Source organism: Ranitomeya imitator, chromosome 6 (assembly GCF_032444005.1).
Source record: "Ranitomeya imitator isolate aRanImi1 chromosome 6, aRanImi1.pri, whole genome shotgun sequence".
Classification (NCBI taxonomy): Eukaryota; Metazoa; Chordata; class Amphibia; order Anura; family Dendrobatidae; genus Ranitomeya; species Ranitomeya imitator.
The window spans coordinates 497,378,686-497,398,057 of NC_091287.1; the positions used below are offsets into that span (position 1 = coordinate 497,378,686).

A 19,372-nucleotide genomic window follows, 5' to 3' on the forward strand; every position below is an offset into this window, starting at 1 on the left:
CCGCATAGCAATACATGGAGCTGCACGCTCCGCTAACAAGTGCTGGCGCCAGAGCTTGGTTTTCACTTGCGAGACACGGACGTGTTTCTCGCAAATGGAAAAGAGCCCTAAGAGGTAGAGTGGTCACCTTAGATAAGCAAGTTACAGGAGTGTCTACCACTGGTGGAGTAGACCAAGAGGCCACCAGCTCTGCTGGAAAAGGATATAACACCTCCATACCACTACGCTTTTGAAAGAGTTTGGGTGTTCTCAGCCTCTTTATGAAACCTCTAAAGTCCCCATGATTAGAAAAGGATCTAGGCATGCGCTTAGCCCTTCTTAAAAAAACCTGTTTAAGTAACGGGAGGGGAGGCTGTTAACGCCTCCCAGAGAGGCTTTAACAGCCATCATCAAACTGTCCACCATCTCCTTCAGCTTGCCTACCTGATATGGATTTAGAACAGACTCTGAACTAGAATTGGATTCTGAGGCAAGAGAATCCTTTGAGGAGGATAAAAAGGAATCTGGGTGCCTCCACTGTGAAGGTGACGGGACAAGAAGGTAGCGTGAGGAGGTACGTTTTCTACAGGATTCTAGTAGTATTTCCTTACACACGCTCCATTTATGTTTAGTATCCCCAGTTACCATGACATTTACCCGTCTACTCGATGAAGCTCTTCCCTTAATTTGTTGAAATTGGGTTTCCTCAAGTTCCAATTTTTTGTTATTTCCCTTTTTGAATGTTTCATTGAAAATAACATTGAAACTTGCCATATTATGGTCACTGCATCCCAAATACTCCCTGACCTGTAGATCTGAAATTGTATCTGGTCTATTTGAGACCACCAGATCCAGCAGATTACCTCCCCTGGTTGGTTCGTCTACCAGCTGAGAGAGATAGTGATCCTGAACTGTGGATAAAAACTTGTAGCTTTTGGCACAACCAGAAGAATCTATGTCTCATTGAGTGTTTGGTTAGTTAAAATCCCCCGTAATAAGGATGCTATTATTATTTGCTGCCTTTTTAATTTGTTGCAGCATTTCATGTTCTACCTTTTCAGCTATATTAGGAGTCTTGTAGCAAACTGCAATTAGCAGCTTTACATTATTGCCACCCCATGTACATTTACCCATACTGGTTCTACATTGTGGCAGCTCACCTGAATGTTGTGATTGAGCACATTTAACCCTCTACGTTTGTCACCCAGTCATGGCCTTCGCCCAGCCAGATTTCCTTAATGCCCACAACATCGTAATCTGTAGCTCACATAAGAGTCTCCAATTCATTCATTTTCTTTGCCAGACGTCTTGCATTTGACAGCCTACAAGCACATTTATTACTCTTCCTCACCTTCCTGTCGCTAGCATGTTCCAGCACCCCTAAATCCTCATTGACCCCCTACTGTCTCACTTTGTCTACTCTATCCCCTTTTTAGCCCAACTACACTCCCTCCCCCAGATACTAGTTTAAAAGCTCCTCTATCCATCCTCCCATTTTTCCCCCAAGCACAGCTGCACCCTTCCCATTGAGGTACAGCCCGTCCCTACCATAGAGCCTGTATCCAACAGAACAGTCGGCCCAGTTCTCCATGAACCCAAACCCTTCCTTCCTGCACCAATTTCTAAGGCTGCTTTCACACATCAGGTTTTTTCTTTCAGGCACAATCCGGCAGTTTCAGGCACAATCTGGATCCGTTTTTTTCTTACGCCGGATCCTTTTTTTTTTCCCATAGAGTTGTATTAGCACCGGATTGTGCCTGAAGGACATGGGTTTCATCCTGCAACGTTTTTTGTGTCCGGTGAAAAAGCCTGAAGGGACGTTTCCGGCAATAAACGCATGGAACGGATGTGTGAATGAACGTTTTCAGCGACCGAATCCATTTTTTTTTTCTCTCTCACTCTCTCTCGCTCTCTCCCGTGCATCAGATTTTCACAATTTACGCCGGATCCGTTTTTAGCAAATTTGCCGGATTTAGCCTGAAAACAGCCTAAGCTACCTATTTGTTTTCCTACACCCCCGCTGTGTTTCTAGTGGCACTGGCAGTATTTCTGAAAACACAATCTTGGAGGTCCTGGCCTTGAGCTTCTCTCCTAGTTCCCGGTAATCATTTTTAAGGACCTTTCACCTACCTATAACTTTGTGGTTAGTACTGACGTGTACCATAACCGTCCCCTGGTTGGTACTAGCAAGTAAGCAGGAGGGGTACAGACGGTAAACTAGGCCACAGACTGACCAGTAGAAAACCTACAATGCTTGTGTAACTTGTAATGGTAAGTGACAAGTGCAAACTGCACTAATTGGCGAGCACAGTGTTCTCTAGACTCAGACGTTATGAATTGTAGAGAAAGGGCGGAAAGAAACTAGAAGAGTCCACTTAACAGTGACACAAAACTGAGTGCTTGCAGGAATCTGTTCCCCCTGTGAGCTTGCTATCCTATGAGGAGGAAGACGCCGAGGTGCTTCTGTGCCCCACACAACCTAAGTGCTGCATTGGAAGGCGGAAGAGGTAGAGTCAGAGGGACGGGAACCCGTCGTGCAGAGACACCGCCGCTGATTGGCCAAAAGACCACCCTGTTAGGCCAGGAGTAACGCGGCCACCGACCGGGAGTGAGAGCCACCAGCAGCACCTGACCCCTGCACAAGGACCGACCCCTGCACAAGGACCGACCCCCTTGTATTCCCTGGAGCTGTACACCGGTAACTACCAACCCAAAGAAAGGAATACAGGAGTGTTGGGTGAGTGGAGAGGCCCTGCTCTAGAACGGGCTCCAAACACCCTGACACATTCCATGACATAATACGACGTCATGCAATTTTGAGGGGTTAATCCATTTGATAATTTCTTCCTTTATATCTCTTTCTAGGAAAGCTGGGCAACAGCTATGGCTACTTTCACACATCAGGTTTTTTGCATCAGGCACAATACAGCGAATTTTTTAAAAAATGGATCCATGTGTTTATTTTTCCGCCAGATCCGTTTTTTTTTCATAGTGTTGTATTAGCGCCGGATGTCCCAACGCTTCATCCGTTTTTTTGCCGGATCTCTCCCTCTCACCCCGGAACAGGAAGTCACTCTATCCCTGATCCGTCGAGTCAGTTTTCCACTATTTGTGACGGATCCGTTTTTTCAAAAATTAGCCGAATTGTGTCTGAAACAAAAAAGCTGATGTGTGAAAGTAGCCTAATATAGACATGACTACAGGTCTAACTAGAGTTCCCTCTCTCCATAACTACTAAGATTTGCTCATATTCGTCAGACAGACTGCACAAGAGGTCAGTCAAAAAGAATTTATTTTTACAGTTGTAAAGTTTTATAGAGCACATTTAATCCATGAATTCTGGACATCTTTTATGTAATATATTCACGGTATCAACAGCCTGGCAGATCTGATGTCATGTTGTCTCTACACGATTTCTTATACTCCAGATGATCGAAATCTGATGAAGTTTGTAATTCAGACGTTATCGATGTAACGTTATCGTGCCGCCCTGGATCTGTTGATGTCTTAATAGTACAGCAACAGAAAATTGCCCTAAAAAATCTAGATGGTTGGGCCTTTCTTTCTCTGCTGTAGATGTTCCTCCTGAGACATTTTGGAATCCACCACTTTCTTTGTGATGTTATATTCTCCTCTTCCACACTGATTTTATCAAGATCAAAGCAAGTTTGGAATTTTCTTAATAAAACAATCTTATCTTGTTTTTCTAGAACTTCAATATCCTTCACCCCATCTTCCATCTCCTCTCCTTCCTCACCCATATCATCATCTTCTCTCTCAAATATCGTCATCAGACTGGGCCAAGCTGAGACCAGTCCAAATGTCTTAGGCCAGAATACTGGCTTTGCATCCTCGACCATCTTCTTCCGTATTTCATCTGGATACTCTTCAGTCTCCGTTTTCATATCAAAGTGCATAGCTATGCTACAAACACTCAGCCGCCAACTACAACCGTCAGTTTAGTAGATGCCAAGCGGAACCTTCTCTGGAGTGCGTGATGTCATAATGCTCAGGCCTCATAGAAAACAACAGCGATAGTTTAAAGGGCTCAGACAGATTATTCGCTGCAGATTACAATATCTGCTTCAACTTTCAAACTACTATACCAGATTTGGTTGACAAATATTGGTAAATGGGACAACAGTTCTGGTGATGAAATTGGCAATACGTAGTAATCTTTAGTAGGCCCCTGCCTCTCATTTGTCACCACACTAAGTGGCCAGATGGACTGTCACAATGACAAAAACTATGGCAATATGTTTTGCTGTGAGTTGGGCCGGTTTTTCAAAGTAAGCGGTAATGACTTCTTGCTTTGCAGATAAATAGCAGTGTTATGCATCAAAACCAGGCAGCCATTAACAATTTGCAAATAGCAATTCATGGTGAATCCACAGCATGGATTTTGGCTGCACCGCTTCCACACTGAGGCTATTACATGAAAGCATGAAATAATTTCCTCCAAATCCCTGATGGCTGCACACATATCTATCTTCTAGCATGGACTGAAATGACTAAAGCTTCACAATCAAAACCACTGGTGGTATTCCTTACCACCAGATACAATATTCCGCAAGGATCTGGTGTGCATCAAGAGTCCAAAGTTCAGCTTGAGTACCAAACTTGACCACGAACCCCATATAAGTCAATGGAGACTCTGCCCATTTTGTAATACCAGCTAAGGCAAAGCAGACAGCTGGGGCTGATATTAATAATCTGGAAAGGGCCATGGATATTGGTCCCTTCCCAGCTTAAGACCAGCTCACAGCTATCTGCTTTCCCTTGGCTGGTTATTAAAAATAGAGTTGTTGTTTTTTTTTTAATTATTTATTTATTTTACACGGTCAGACCAGGTCACGTGCTGCGCCGGCCAATCACAGCCATGCCATTGCTTAGCATGTCTGTGATGGTGCCGGAAGTGCCCTCCGGCTTAAAGCTTGTTGATTGACTGCCTTGCAGCCTTTCAACAAGCATTATTAGTCCCCTTAAAGGGAACCTGTCACCCCCAAAATCGATGGTGAGGTAAGCTCACCGTCATCAGGGGCTTATCTACAGCATTCTGTAATGCTGTCGATAAGCCCCCGATGTTTCCTGAAAGAGGAGAAGTTAGATTATACTCACCCAGGGTCGGTCCCGCTGTGGTCCGGGTCCGATGGGTGCCTCAGGTCCGCTCCGGCGCCTCCGATCTTCATTCCATGACGTCCTCTTCTGGTCTTCACGCCGCAGCTGCGGTGTACTTTGTCTGCCCTGTTGAGGTCAGAGCAAAGTACTGCAGTGCGCAGGCGTCGGGACAGGTCAGAGAGGCCCGGCGCCTGCGCACTGCAGTACTTTGCCCTGCCCTCAACAGGGCAGACAAGATACACCTGCGCAGGAGCCGCAGCGTGAAGACCTGAAGAGGACGTCTTGGAATGAAGATAGGAGGCGCCGGACCGGACCTATAGTAAGAAATGATTGTCACTAGGTGTCCGATACAAACCCCGAATTTTACAGTTCGGCTTCGCTCAGCCCTAATCAACAGCAAAACATTGACCATCAGCATTACATTACTGTCTTTGCATGTAAATTGAGCCAGCTCATGCGTTTCCTGCAGAAAGTCCAGTTATCATGCATCTTGTATATCCTGACCCCTCTCCCCTCTCTATCTGCCCTAAGAATGTACATGGTGAGCAATATATGCAGTACAAGACTTTTTTTTTTTATTTTTAATGTCCAACCTTTGACACCTACTAGTGAAGTGCAATTCCTTACAGATATACACAGTGGTTGATCTGAGGAAGCCAAGTTGTCAGGGTGTATGTCACCGTGGCTTAATATGATGTAGGGTTTAAATGTGAAATAACATTCCGCATACTGGGGGATGAGGGAGATGAAGCTGTGATGTCGGCATAACATGAGGACTCTCAATTAGTAAAATGGGCTGTAATCATTTTAAGCTGCATACCACCCCCCCCCCCCCCCACACACACACACACACACAACCTTATTTTAATATGTTACAGTTATATGAAAAAGTTTGGGCACCCCTATTAATCTTAAGCTTAATGTTTTATACAAAATTGTTTTTTTGCAACAGCTATTTCAGTTTCATATATCTAATAACTGTTGGACACAGTAATGTTTCTGCCCTGAAATGAGGTTTATTGTACTAACAGAAAATGTGCAATCTGCATTCAAACAAAATTTGACAGGTGCATAAGTATGGGCACCCTTATCATTTTCTTGTTTTAAATACTCCTACCTACTTTTTACTGACTTACTAAAGCACTTTTTTTTTGGTTTTCTAACCTCACTGAGCTTTGAACTTCATAGCCAGGTGTATGCAATCATGAGAAAAGCTACTTAAAGTGGCCACTTGCAAGTTGTTCTCCTGTTTGAGTCTCCTCTGAAGAGTGGCATCATGGGCTCCTCAAAACAACTGTCTAATGATCTGAAAACAAAGATTATTCAACATAGTTGTTCAGGGGAAGGATACAAAAAGCTGTCTCAGAGATTTAACCTTTCAATTTCCACCTCCAGAGAGCTGCAGCATCACCTTGCTGCAGATGGTGTCACTGTGCATCGGTCAACTATACAACGCACTTTGCACAAGGAGAAGCTGTATGGGAGAGTGATGCGAAAAAGGCGTTATGCATGGCGGCCAAAAAACACAGCATTCCAAGAAAAACACTTGCTACCCACAGTAACATTTGGTGGAGGCTCCATCATGCTTTGGGGCTGTGTGGCCAATGCCGGCACCGGGAATCTTGTTAAAGTTGAGGGACGCATGGATTCCTCTCAGTATCAGCAGATTCTTGACAATAATGTTCATGAATCAGTGACAAAGTTGAAGTTACGCAGGGGATGGATTTTTCAGCAAGACAATGATCCAAAACACCGGTCCAAATCTACTCAAGTATTCATGCAGAGGAACAATTACACTGTTCTGGAATGGCCATCCCAGTCCCCAGACCTGAATATCATTGAACATTTGTGGGATCATTTGAAGAGGGCTGTCCGTGCTCGGTGACCATCAAACTTAACTGAACTGGAATTGTTTTGTAAAGAGGAATGGCCAAAAAAACCTTCATCCAGGATCCAAGAACTCATTAAAAGCTACAGGAAGCGACTAGAGGCTGTTATTTTTGCAAAAGGAGGATCTACTAAACATTAATGTCACTTTTCTAGTGGGGTGCCCATACTTATGCACCTGTCAAATTTTGTTTGAATGCAGATTGCACGTTTTCTGTTAGTACAATAAACCTCACTTCAAGGTAAAAGCATTACTGTGTCCAACAGTTATTAGATATATGAAACTGAAATAGCTGTTGCAAAAAAAAACAATTTTTATAAAACATTAAGCTTAAGATTAATAGGGGTGCCCAAACTTTTTCATATAACTGTATATTGTGACTGATGCTGTAAAAAGGGTTAATTTGAGGATGTCCCCTCTAATGATCTTACCAGGTTCACAAGTCACTGCTTTATTCGATGTGTGGCACCATCATTTTCATTGTGTCCTTCTGCTTACTTGCTATTATTTATTTTATATATACATTTTTACTTTTTTTTAGACACCAAATGTAAGTTCCCCAAGACAACAATCATGCAAAACATCCAGACAACATCCCAATAAAAAGTAAGTGAACCCCCAGTTCCTGTACAGTAGAACTGGTGTAATGTGATGCACCAGTTCTAAACCGCTGAATTGACTCAGTCACTCCAGTGCTCCCGGATCATCGCTCCTTACCTTCTTCTCCCACTCCTGACACACTGATAGCAACACCGCAGAAGAAATGCTAACACAGACTTCCAGGATCCGTTGTTTCAGATGCTGCACATCTCGTATCTTCACAGCATAGACTATTGCCTTCAGGTGACCCCAAAGAATCTGAAACAACGGATACTGGAAGCCTGTGCTAGCATTTCTTCTGCAGTGTTGCTATCAGTGTGTCAGGAGTGAGAGAAGAGGGTTGCATTGACAATCCAACACAATGGGCAGCACTTTGAACATATTTTATAAGTGGTCATGAACATGTAAATAACTCCTCAAAGAATAAAGTTATGTTAAAACCAAGCACACCATTGTTTTTTCTTGTGAAATTCTCAATAAGTTTGATGTCACATGACCCTCTTACCCATTGAAAAAAAATAAAGTTGGATCCAAAATGGCCGACTTCAAAATGGCCGCCATGGTCACCACCCATCTTGAAAAGTTTTCCCCCTCCCACATACTAATGTGCCACAAACAGGAAGCTGATGTCACCAACCATTCCCATTATATTTAGGTGTGTCCCTATAAATGGCCCACCCTGTATACTACATTTCGAATTGGAGATATTGGCTATAGTGATGAGCGAATATACTCGTTACTCGAGATTTCTCGAGCACGCTCCGGTGTCCTCCAAGTATTTTTTAGTGCTCGGAGATTTAGTTTTTCCTGCCCCAGCTGAATGATTTACATCTGTTAGCCAGCATAAGTACATGTGGGGATTCCCTAGCAACCAGGCAACCCCCACATGTGCTTATGCTGGCTAACAGATGTAAATCATTCAGCTGGGGCAGGAAAAACTAAATCTCCGAGCACTAAAAAATACTCGAGAAATCTCGAGTAACGAGTATATTCGCTCATCACTAATTGGCTATTATTATTATTACCATTACTAATAGTAATAATAATACACCCACTCCATATTGGGCTAGGATCTTGGCGATGGGAGTACCCCTTTAGATCATTTACGGGGCGAGTCCTCCACATGGAGAGCTGACACCAATGAGCTGCTTCCTGCTGCAGTACATATTGGGCGTCTGTCTATGACGTCATTCACACTTACAATTTTTCCACGTACGAGAATAACAGACCAATTTTTTTGGGGGGATCAGAGTTTCATCAGGTGTGACCCGTGTGTCACAAGTTTTTCTCACATGTGGAGGGGAAAAAAAAAGTTTCTCCACCTCCTCCATTCTGACAGTCCATGAAAATGGGACCGTACTCTGATGTCTTCCAAGTGCGGTACGATTTTTCACGAACCCATAGACAAAACCTGAGGTCTGAATGAAGCCTAGTAGAACAATCAATGAAAGTGAGTCTGTAGTTCCGTCACATTCAGGACCAGGATTCAGCCGGGCTCTGATCAGATCAGTGTCGGAGGGTTTGGCAGGAGCCTCATGCATTGCGGAGGGCGGCATTACTGGTCAGCGGGTCCTTTGGCAGAGGTACTGATCATGTAGCTGATGACTGCTGTTGTTATAGGTGCTGCCCGGTTTACCTCGGGGGAAGTCTGGTTCCTTTTGGCCTTGGGACAAGTGTATCTGAACGGTAAGTGTTCTCCTGCCTCTCACATACTACAAGCCGCATGTGATCGCTGGTTCTATAGCAAAGGTCCGTAACGCTGCTCTGTGCTGTGACAGACAGACGCCTCGTGGATTCCAGAGACGGCCGTGCATTTTTAGACACATACACTTTTATGGCAGAGTTGCAGCTTATCGACTGGGGGTGACCGAGTTGGATCAGCCACAATACAAATGAAGTAAAGGGTAGTCTGTCTTAAAAAAAAAAAAAATGTCCCAGCATGGTGTGGAAAAAAAAAAACAAATATAGTTACCTGCTGCTCCAGTTACCTGCTTTTTCCACTACAGTTTCTCTCCTGTCGCTGCCTGCTTCCTTCACCGGTCCTTGTGCTTCTGGCCTGGAAGGACACGTGATCGTTGCCGCCCTTCATTGACACGTGATCGTTGCCGCCCTTCATTGACACGTGATCGTTGCCGCCCTTCATTGACACGTGATCGTTGCCGCCCTTCATTGACACGTGATCGTTGCCGCCCTTCATTGACACGTGATCGTTGCCGCCCTTCATTGACACGTGATCGTTGCCGCCCTTCATTGACACGTGATCGTTGCCGCCCTTCATTGACACGTGATCGTTGCCGCCCTTCATTGACACGTGATCGTTGTCGCCCTTCATTGACACGTGATCGTTGCCGCCCTTCATTGGTAGCAGCACTGACCAATGCATGATCTTTCCATGCAACCCAAACAGGACCTCTGCAGCCAATCGGGGTCCTCACTGCAGCTAGTGATTGGCTCTAAGGGTCACATGGCCTTTTGTATGGATGAGAAAGCACAGAGACTTGTGGGTGACCTGAGCAGCACTAAGGAAGGCACAACGGGGGATCAACACATCAGAGTCATTTTCTTCTTTTTCACTCTTTTTTTTAATGTTTTTGGATATTTTTTATACAAGTAGTGGTGGAAAACACTTAACACTTATTTTTCTTATATAGCACCATCATATTCCGCAGTGAGCACATACAAATTCCTTGCGCATGTTGTACTTGGTAGGATTTAAACCCAGGACCCCAGAGCTGTAAGGCTGCAGTGCTAACCACTGAGCCACCCTGCTGACCTTGGTTGCACAGAGCATTCATTGTGCTTGATAGCAGAGGATTCCCCCAGTTTTTCAATTTGTGCATCCATTTGTTTCCCTCAAAATTTGGCACATACTCTGTCAGAAAATATGGTGCACCAAACACTATCTACATATACAATATTGTACACATCCTTCCCTCTCGTACTGATCGTTCTGATCATTTCCCCCCCCCCAAACTTGATATGTGATCTGTTGCACTTGGGATAATTTTACAGAAGAAGAAAATCTGTAAAACGACCAGTAGGTGGCGCTATTAGTCTTTTACAGCCTACAGGCAGAGAAGAAGTATTAGGCTATATTCACACTTTGCGGATTTTGCTGCGGATCCGCAGCGGATTTGACCGCTGCGGATCCGCAGCAGTTTCCCATGAGTTTACATTACAATGTAAACCTATGGGAAACAAAAAACGCTGTGCACATGCTGCAGAAAAATCCGCGCGGAAACGCTGTGGATTACATTCCGCAGCATGTCACTTCTTTTCTGCGGATTTTCACCTGCTCCAATAGAAAACTGCAGTTGAAAATCCGCAGAAGAAAACGCAGTAAAAACCGCGATAAATCCGCAGTAAAAACCGCGATGGGTTTTCACTGCGGATTTTGCAATTCCGCTGCGGAAAAATCCGCAGTGGAATCTGCAAAGTGTGCACATAGCCTTAATGATAGTGCAGGGAAAGAACAGCACTCAGTAAGGCTATGTGCACACGTTCAGGAATGTCTGCACAATTTTCCTGAACAAAACCTGACTTTTTCTGCAGGAAGTCCAACATGCCAGATCCTTCTCTCCCCCGACCTCATCTGTCATCTTTGCCTAATGTCTCTGGTGGCCTTTAGTGCCATACATTTATTGAGGAGGATCCTGACTATTGGCTTATGCCCCCCATACACTTTAGATGCTTGTCGCTTTAATGTTGGTTTTGCCGGCAGTTATCTCTTGACTCTCCCGTTCTCACAAACCGTCACTCTGCTGAGCACTCCTGTGTTCTCTAAGAGAGCGCCGCTGCCAGACATGTCTGATGGCGTCTTAATTGTTAGAGCTCAATGGAATCAGCAGACTGAAATCGGATATTTCGGATCCTTTTTCCCCCCGACATCATCTCTTAGGGGTCCCCGCGCATATTAGACTTTTGGTCAAACCTATCGATATCGGTGAATTCAACTTGCCATAAACTAATGAGTTTAGGGGTCTTCAAGGCCTTCAAACCCATTAGGTAAGTCATCAGAACCCATCCATTTAAGCTGGATATCTTGACTATCTGATGTGTATGGAGGCCTCCCAACTCTCGCTCAAGAGGTGATGTCTGCGGAGAGAAGGAACCAGGGTGTTTCATTTCAACTGCCGATCATTTTTTTTTTCTTGGGAAATAAGTCGCTACCAGAGGTCCCTGACGACAGCTCTCCTATGGCGTACTCATCAGCTTGGCCGAATGTTCCTGTGTAATGTGCAAACTGCCTCCTCAGAAATGAAGAGGACTTGAACTCTAGTGCCAGGTGCCACCTACTGGAAGTAGCAATCCTACGAGTCACTATTGACCTGTTAACAAACCTTACCACATAACTTAGGAGGAAAGGCAAACCAGAATCTTTATTTGAAGACTCGTGTTTCAAGCAAGCTGGAGATCTGATTTGGCTGTTAGAGAGGCTTCTGACTGAGGTCTAAGACGTATCTTCTCTCCTTGTAGAGTGACATGCCAGTGTAAGGTGACTTATATGCAATGCTCCTCTGGGAAATTAAATCTACAGAGACGGGAGGGATATAGCTGCTGCCGACCTCTGTCTAGTGTGTGTGGCCCGTTGCGCTTTGCGGTTTGGTCTTCAGATTAAGCTCTAAGCAGCAATTTAGTTTGGCAAGATCTTTCCTGGTGACGTTACATGAAGTCTTCTGATCAATCCCGTGTTGACATGTTCGGTAAACCACTGACCACACTTTGCTCATCGTTCTTTCTTTCCTGCAGAGCCTGTAACCAGCTGCGCTGCACCTCCTGCGATTTCAGCATTGTGACATTTGAGGACTACAAATGGGACGCGTCCTGCGACTACCTCTTCTTCAGGTACTCCGCTTAGTGTAAGGTAATAATTGGAGACACCATGAACATTTTCTACTCAGTACCAGGCAGGCGGCACTAAGCTCCTTATCGGTGCGCGGCTGAGCAATACCTCTCTACCGATGGGAGCTCCGTGGATTCAATATCCTCACGATTATAACTTTATGTTACACCACTATTATGTGGTTGCGGGTAAAGAGAAACAGAAACTACTCGAGAGGCGGCCTCTGCACCCACTAAAAGATCAGTGAAGAATTCTGCTTGAAGACAGGAAATTCTCTCCAGTGGAAAGTAAAAGTGTTTCGGCCCGTGTGAATTAATGTTAAGTCTACACACCCTTGGTACAATGTCAGGGTTTTGTCATGTAAAAAAAAAATCATACCAAGAATCATTTCAGAACTTTTTCCACCTTTTTAAATGTTGCCCATAATCTGTACACAGCCATTGAAAAATAACCTTTAATCTTTAAGGGTGTAAAAAGGAAAATAACGGAGTTGCATGAATATGCACACCCTTATACTAATACTTTCTTGAAGTATCCTTTGAATTTGTGACAGTAGTCAGTCTTTTTGGGTCAGCATATTAGCATAGCACATATAGAATTGGCAATCTTTGCCCACTCTTCCTTGCAGTAGCTGCCAATCTGTCACTGCACAGGCATTTCCTGTGTACAGCGCCCTCAGGTCACCCAGAGATCAATTGCATCCAGGTCTGGGCTCTGGTTGATTTATTCCAAAATGTTCATCTTGTTCTGGCGAAGCCATTATTTTGTTTATCTGGAGGTATGCTTAGTGTTGTTGCCTACTAAAAGGTGAAATCCCACTTCATCTTCAGCTGTTTAACAGAAGCCTGAACGTTTTATTGCAAAATTCACTGATATTTGGAACTGTTCATAATTCCCTCCACCCTGACCAAACATCCAGTTTCAGTTGCTGAAAAAACACAGCCTCAAAGAATAATGCTGCCTCCACCATGCCTTACTGTGGGTACGGTGTTCTTTTGATGATGTGCAATGTTGGTTTTGCACCAAGCATACCTATTTGAATTATGGCTAAAAAGTTCAATTCTCTCACTATAACACATTTTTCACATATGCTTTTGGCAGAATTGAGGCAGATTTTGGCAAAACATAGCCAGGCTTGGATGTTGACAGGTGCTGTTCTGGGCACTACGTGTTCTTCTGTTTTGGTCCTATGTGTGACTGTTTATTACCAAAATTTTCTTGCATACAAACAGTGCTTGTGCGGGATAATCCCTCCATAATATGGCACCAAATGGAACAGGTCAGATTTGTAGCAATCAGGTTCTGTACCAGAATCCCTCTCCAAAAACCTAATGAATACGTGAACGGCTTCCAATAAACAATGTGTATATTACAGTTACAGCATCACTGCACACCGGCATAGATGTCAGTCGCCATCTAAATTCTGGAAATATAATAAAGACTTGAATAGAAAGGGACATTTTTATTTCTGGTGTCATGGCGGACAGGTGGAAGTCTACCTGCCTGCAGGAGCGCTAACATTTTTTTCCAAAACGTTGTGTTGCTGAAAAGATAAATGTCCCTGTCCTTAGATCATATTCGCATGTTGCTGAGAATCCTTCATATCTCAGGGTGTAAAAATGTGACACCATGATGACACTTTGTAAGAAGTCTGTAGATATAAAAAGAAAAAGCTGAAGCTACAGCGGTGGAGCAACGGTGAGCTCGTGCTTTATACTAGAGCAATGCATATCCAACCGTTCTTTATTATACCTCCATTACTGGGTCTATACCCAAACCAAGAAAACCGCAAAAATGCTGAACAGAAATCCAAAAAGTGATTTATATGGGGCAGGGGCAATAATCGAGATGGGAGCCGTGGATGCGTTTACAGGGGCAATAATCGAGACGGTAGCCGTGGATGAATATACAGGGGCAGTAATTGGGATGGCATCGGTGGATGCATATATAAGGCCAATAATCGGGATGAGATCTGTGGATGCATTTACAGGGGCAATAATCGAGACGGTAGCCGTGGATGAATATACAGGGGCAATAATTGGGATGGGATCGGTGGATGCATATATAAGGCCAATAATCGGGACGAGATCTGTGGATGCATTTACAGGGGCAATAATCGAGATGGTAGCCGTGGATGAATATACAGGGGCAATAATTGGGATGGCATCGGTGGATGCATATATAAGGGCAATAATCGGGACGAGATCTGTGGATGCCTTTACAGGGGCAATAATCGAGACAGTAGCCGTGGATGAATATACAGGGGCAATAATTGGGATGGGATCGGTGGATGCATATATAAGGCCAATAATCGGGACGAGATCTGTGGATGCATTTACAGGGGCAATAATCGAGACGGTAGCCGTGGATGAATATACAGAGGCAGTAATTGGGATGGCATCGGTGGATGCATATATAAGGGCAATAATCGGGACGAGATCTGTGGATGCCTTTACAGGGGCAATAATCGAGACTGTAGCCGTGGATGAATATACAGGGGCAATAATTGGGATGGGATCGGTGGATGCATATATAAGGCCAATAATCGGGACGAGATCTGTGGATGCATTTACAGGGGCAATAATCGAGACTGTAGCCGTGGATGAATATACAGGGGCAATAATTGGGATGGGATCGGTGGATGCATATATAAGCCCAATAATCGGGACGAGATCTGTGGATGCATTTACAGGGGCAATAATCGAGACGGTAGCCGTGGATGAATATACAGGGGCAATAATTGGGATGGCATCGGTGGATGCATATATAAGGGCAATAATCGGGACGAGATCTGTGGATGCCTTTACAGGGGCAATAATCGAGACTGTAGCCGTGGATGAATATACAGGGGCAATAATTGGGATGGGATCGGTGGATGCATATATAAGGCCAATAATCGGGACGAGATCTGTGGATGCATTTACAGGGGCAATAATCGAGACTGTAGCCGTGGATGAATATACAGGAGCAATAATTGGGATGGCATCGGTGGATGCATTTACGAGGGCAATAATTGGGAGTGGATCGGTGGATGCGTATATAGGGGCAATAATCCAGACGGGAACAGTAGATGCGTATACAGGGGCAATAATCCAGACTGGAACAGTAGATGCGTATACAGGGGCAATAATCCAGATGGGAACAGTAGATGCGTTTACAGGGGCAATAATCCAGAAGGGAACAGTAGATGCGTATACAGGGGCAATAATCCAGACTGGAACAGTAGATGCGTATACAGGGGCAATAATCCAGACTGGAACAGTAGATGCGTATACAGGGGCAATAATCCAGACGGGAACAGTAGATGCGTTTACAGGGGCAATAATCGATACGGAGTAGTGGATATGTTTACATGGGCAATAGTTGGAACAGGAGTGGTGGAATAATCGAGACGGGACTTTCACCCAAACACTTGAAATGTCTCTTTCTAGTCAGGTCTTTACCTCTTTTTCCATGGTTTTGTATCATTTAGATGGCGACTGACATCTATGCCGGTGTGCACTGATGCTGTAACTGTAATATACACAAGTTTATTGGAATCCGTTCACGTAAATTAGGTGCCATATTATGGAGGGATTCTCCCCCACAAGCATTGTTTGTGTTTGTATGGGAGAAAATGTTAGTAATAAACAGTTGCACATAGGACTGGAATGGGAGCACACGGAGTGCCCAGGGCAGCACCTGTCAACGCCAGGAGGACCATGTGACCCCTTAACGTATGTGGGGGTTTGTTTGTTTTTTTCATTTCTGAGGTGGTCAAAAACGATTATTTTTCTAGTAGAAACTTCTCTTTCTTTGCAGAGTTTTGGAGGAGTGTTTTGTTTTTGGATAAGGACTAGTGATGAGCGAGTGTACTCGTTGCTCGGGTTTTACAGAGCACGCTGGGGTGGTCTCCGAGTATTTGTAAGTTTAGTTTTTGTTGAAGCAGCTGCATGATTTACAGCTACTAGCCAGCTTGAGTACATGTGGGGGTTGCCTGGTTGCTAGGGAATCCCCACATGTAATCAAGCAGGCTAAAAGTCGCAAATCATTCAGCTGAGGCGAAGAAAACTAAATCTCCGAACACTAACAAATACTCGGAGGTCACCCGAGCGTGCTCTGTAAAACCCGAGCAATGAGTACATTCGCTCATCACTAATCAGGACACATGAGCCCATTATTACACAGTCACAAAAGGAAGTGACTTAAGGGGGTTTTCCGATCTCGTACGTTTATGTATTTATGATATACCAAAATATAGAGTAGATGCTGTTCCCACCAATAGGACCTGTATCTGTCTGGTGGATGGGACCCCGTCGTGGTTTGAAATCTACAAATGAATAGTGATTACGACCATCTCCACTGGCAGTGACAATGTGGTCAGGCCTTGTTCTCGCGATAGATGTGGCCTCCTCATTTACTGACCTTTACAGCAGATCCTGTGGATTTGCCATAAATGTCACCTTTAAAGGGGTTTTCTCAAGTTGTATCTTCAGCAGCACGTCGCTCCCAGCCTCCTGCCTTCTTGGGGGTGGTGTGATCTTGAAGATTGATAACTCTTGACCTTGGAGCATGGTTCTGCCACTAGCCCGAACTAAGCGCTCTCCTGGACTGTGAGGAGTTTGCCTCTGCAACGTGGGAGACTGAGCCCGGCTGGATCCAGCGATATAGACTCTTGAGAACAGGGATGATTTTTAATAAGGGATGAATTATAAAGTTGCCTGATTTTACAATCACGTTGTAATTTTACCCATTTATAAACTGGAGACTAGAGATGAGCATGCTCAGGTGCGGATGTTCGACAGCCACAGCACATGCAGGGATTGCCTAACAAACAGATCTAACATCCATGAGACATGCAGCTGCGGGGACTCGAACATATAATTCAAGCACGCTGAAGACACTCGGTTAGCACCCGAGCATGCTCAGATAACACTTTGTCACCTTATCCAAGCACGTTCACTCATCACTACTGGAGACAACTCCTTTAAAGGATTACCACATGTGATGAAATAGATTAAGAAATCTTTCGAAGTGTTACCATTAAAGGGTTTGTCCGGAACTTTAACATTGATGGCTATCTTTAGGATAGGTCACCAATGTCTCATGAGTGGGAGTGGGGCACCTTGGACCCCCGCCAATCAGCTGTTCCCAGTGTTGGCGGCGACCATAACTGCTCAGTTGCAGAGCTGCACAGCTCCGTCTATTGTATAGTGGCCGCGGACAGGTACTGTACATCTGTTCTCTATTGGTTTGAATAGGTGGCGGATGTGTAGTACCTGGCCGTGGCCACTATTCCGACGATAGAGCTGTGCTGTGAATCTCCATAACTGAGCCGTTGCATCCAACACCAAGAGCAGCTGATTAGCGGGGTACCGCGTGTCGCCGTCCCCCCCACCTCCCCCCACAGATCAGATATTGATGACCTGTCTTAAGGATAGGCCATCATTGTTAAAGTCTTGGGCAACCCCTTTAAGGAGAAAATCAAATCACAAGTCAAATATTCTGGACCACCAATGACCAGAGCAACAAGAGACAGAGCCGTGGCCGGTGAGGCTTGTCCCGAGGCCACAGAACAGGACCTCTGCTTTCCTCGGCCATACATGTCGCTTTCCTTCCCGAACGCCTGTCGGCAGGTTGCAGACTGCACTGATTGCCAGCAGAGGGCAGTATTGAGAAATACAAGAGGGTAAAAATGAATGTAGATGGTTTTCCCATCCGGGGTCATCATGTCATTGACATGCAGAGTATGAACTCTCTAGTGCAGGATATTCAGTAAACTATGGAGACTCTTACATTCTTGTGTTGTATCGCACACTTATATCATCGTGATTCGGTAGCTAATAATTTTGGTTTTGGCATCTTACAGGAACAGTGTTCCCGATCACAGCAAACTCCAGACCCGGATGGTGAAGAAGAAGGGAGCGCGAGCCTACGCCTGCCAGTGTAGCTGGAGGTCCATCCAGCAACTCGCCCACCTCTCCGCAGAGGAGCCGCTGCGCTGGGTTTGTGGCACGCATTCAGATTGAGGACTGGCCGGCCGGAGATAAGCAAGAGGTCGTGGGCACCGGTATCACCGATAATGGCTGCAAAGACTTTCACCTCTTCATTAACCTTGCAGCAATGACAGCTGAGGCGACCAGCAGCCGACACCGTAGCGTTCAGCTTATTGTCGGGGGGCTGTCTCGCAGGTAGGGGGTTATTATAGATGGCCTACATCGTCACAGAAATAAAGGTCACGTGAGATCTATAAGATTGCTGCCACTTGCAGTGAAAGGGATTCCTAGATCACAAGTTTAACCTTTCTGCAGTTTTTTGCAGATGAAACCTGTCGAAATATATTGTCTGCTTAGTCACGTGCTTTTATTAAAGAAGAATCTCAAGGTCTCTCCTTGTAGATTGTGAGCCCTCGCGGGCAGGATCCTCTCTCCTCCTGTACCAGTTGTGACTTGTATTGTTCAAGATTATTGTACTTGTTATTATTATGTATACCCCTCCTCACATGTAAAGCGCCAGGGAATAACTGGCGCTATAATAATTACTATAGAAAGGGGTACAACACATTCATACACCAGTTTTATGGGGGGTTTGCCATGTTTATGTGCTATTTTTCTTGAAATTAACATTAATGGCCCATATACTTGCTCCCCTAATATAGGAAAAGCTAATAATATGAGTTATCTCTGAGACTTCATGTACTTTCCAGATGATTGGTGCCCATACACTTCTATGGAGACCTACTGTACCTCAGCAGGATTCCGATTTCCTGTAGCAGATTTTTCAGTTTTAGTTCTTTTACTTCAATATTTTCCTAAATACTTTTTTCATTTATTATTATTATTTATTTTTTTTATTTGCTTCTTAAAAAGCTAAATTAAGCACCTTTCTATTTAGTCTAAGCTCTACCTTATTGCTGCTGTAGTGTCTGTGTAACCTGTTTATGTATCTCTTGCTTCTGACATACA

The 19,372-nt window shown here is 44.5% G+C and overlaps 1 protein-coding gene across 1 annotated transcript in view; it reads left to right on the top strand.

The window, feature by feature from the left end:
* Positions 1–19,095, top strand: part of CFAP418 (cilia and flagella associated protein 418) — a 35,676-nt gene extending 16,581 nt beyond the window's left edge. Inside the window, exons 3-6 of the mRNA XM_069731681.1 lie at positions 7,527–7,591; positions 9,206–9,271; positions 12,335–12,430; positions 18,277–19,095. Coding sequence (XP_069587782.1) covers positions 7,527–7,591; positions 9,206–9,271; positions 12,335–12,430; positions 18,277–18,436 — 387 coding nt within the window. The 3' untranslated portion in view covers positions 18,437–19,095. The remainder of the gene's footprint in view (positions 1–7,526; positions 7,592–9,205; positions 9,272–12,334; positions 12,431–18,276) is intronic.
* The last annotated feature ends 277 nt before the right edge of the window (positions 19,096–19,372 follow it).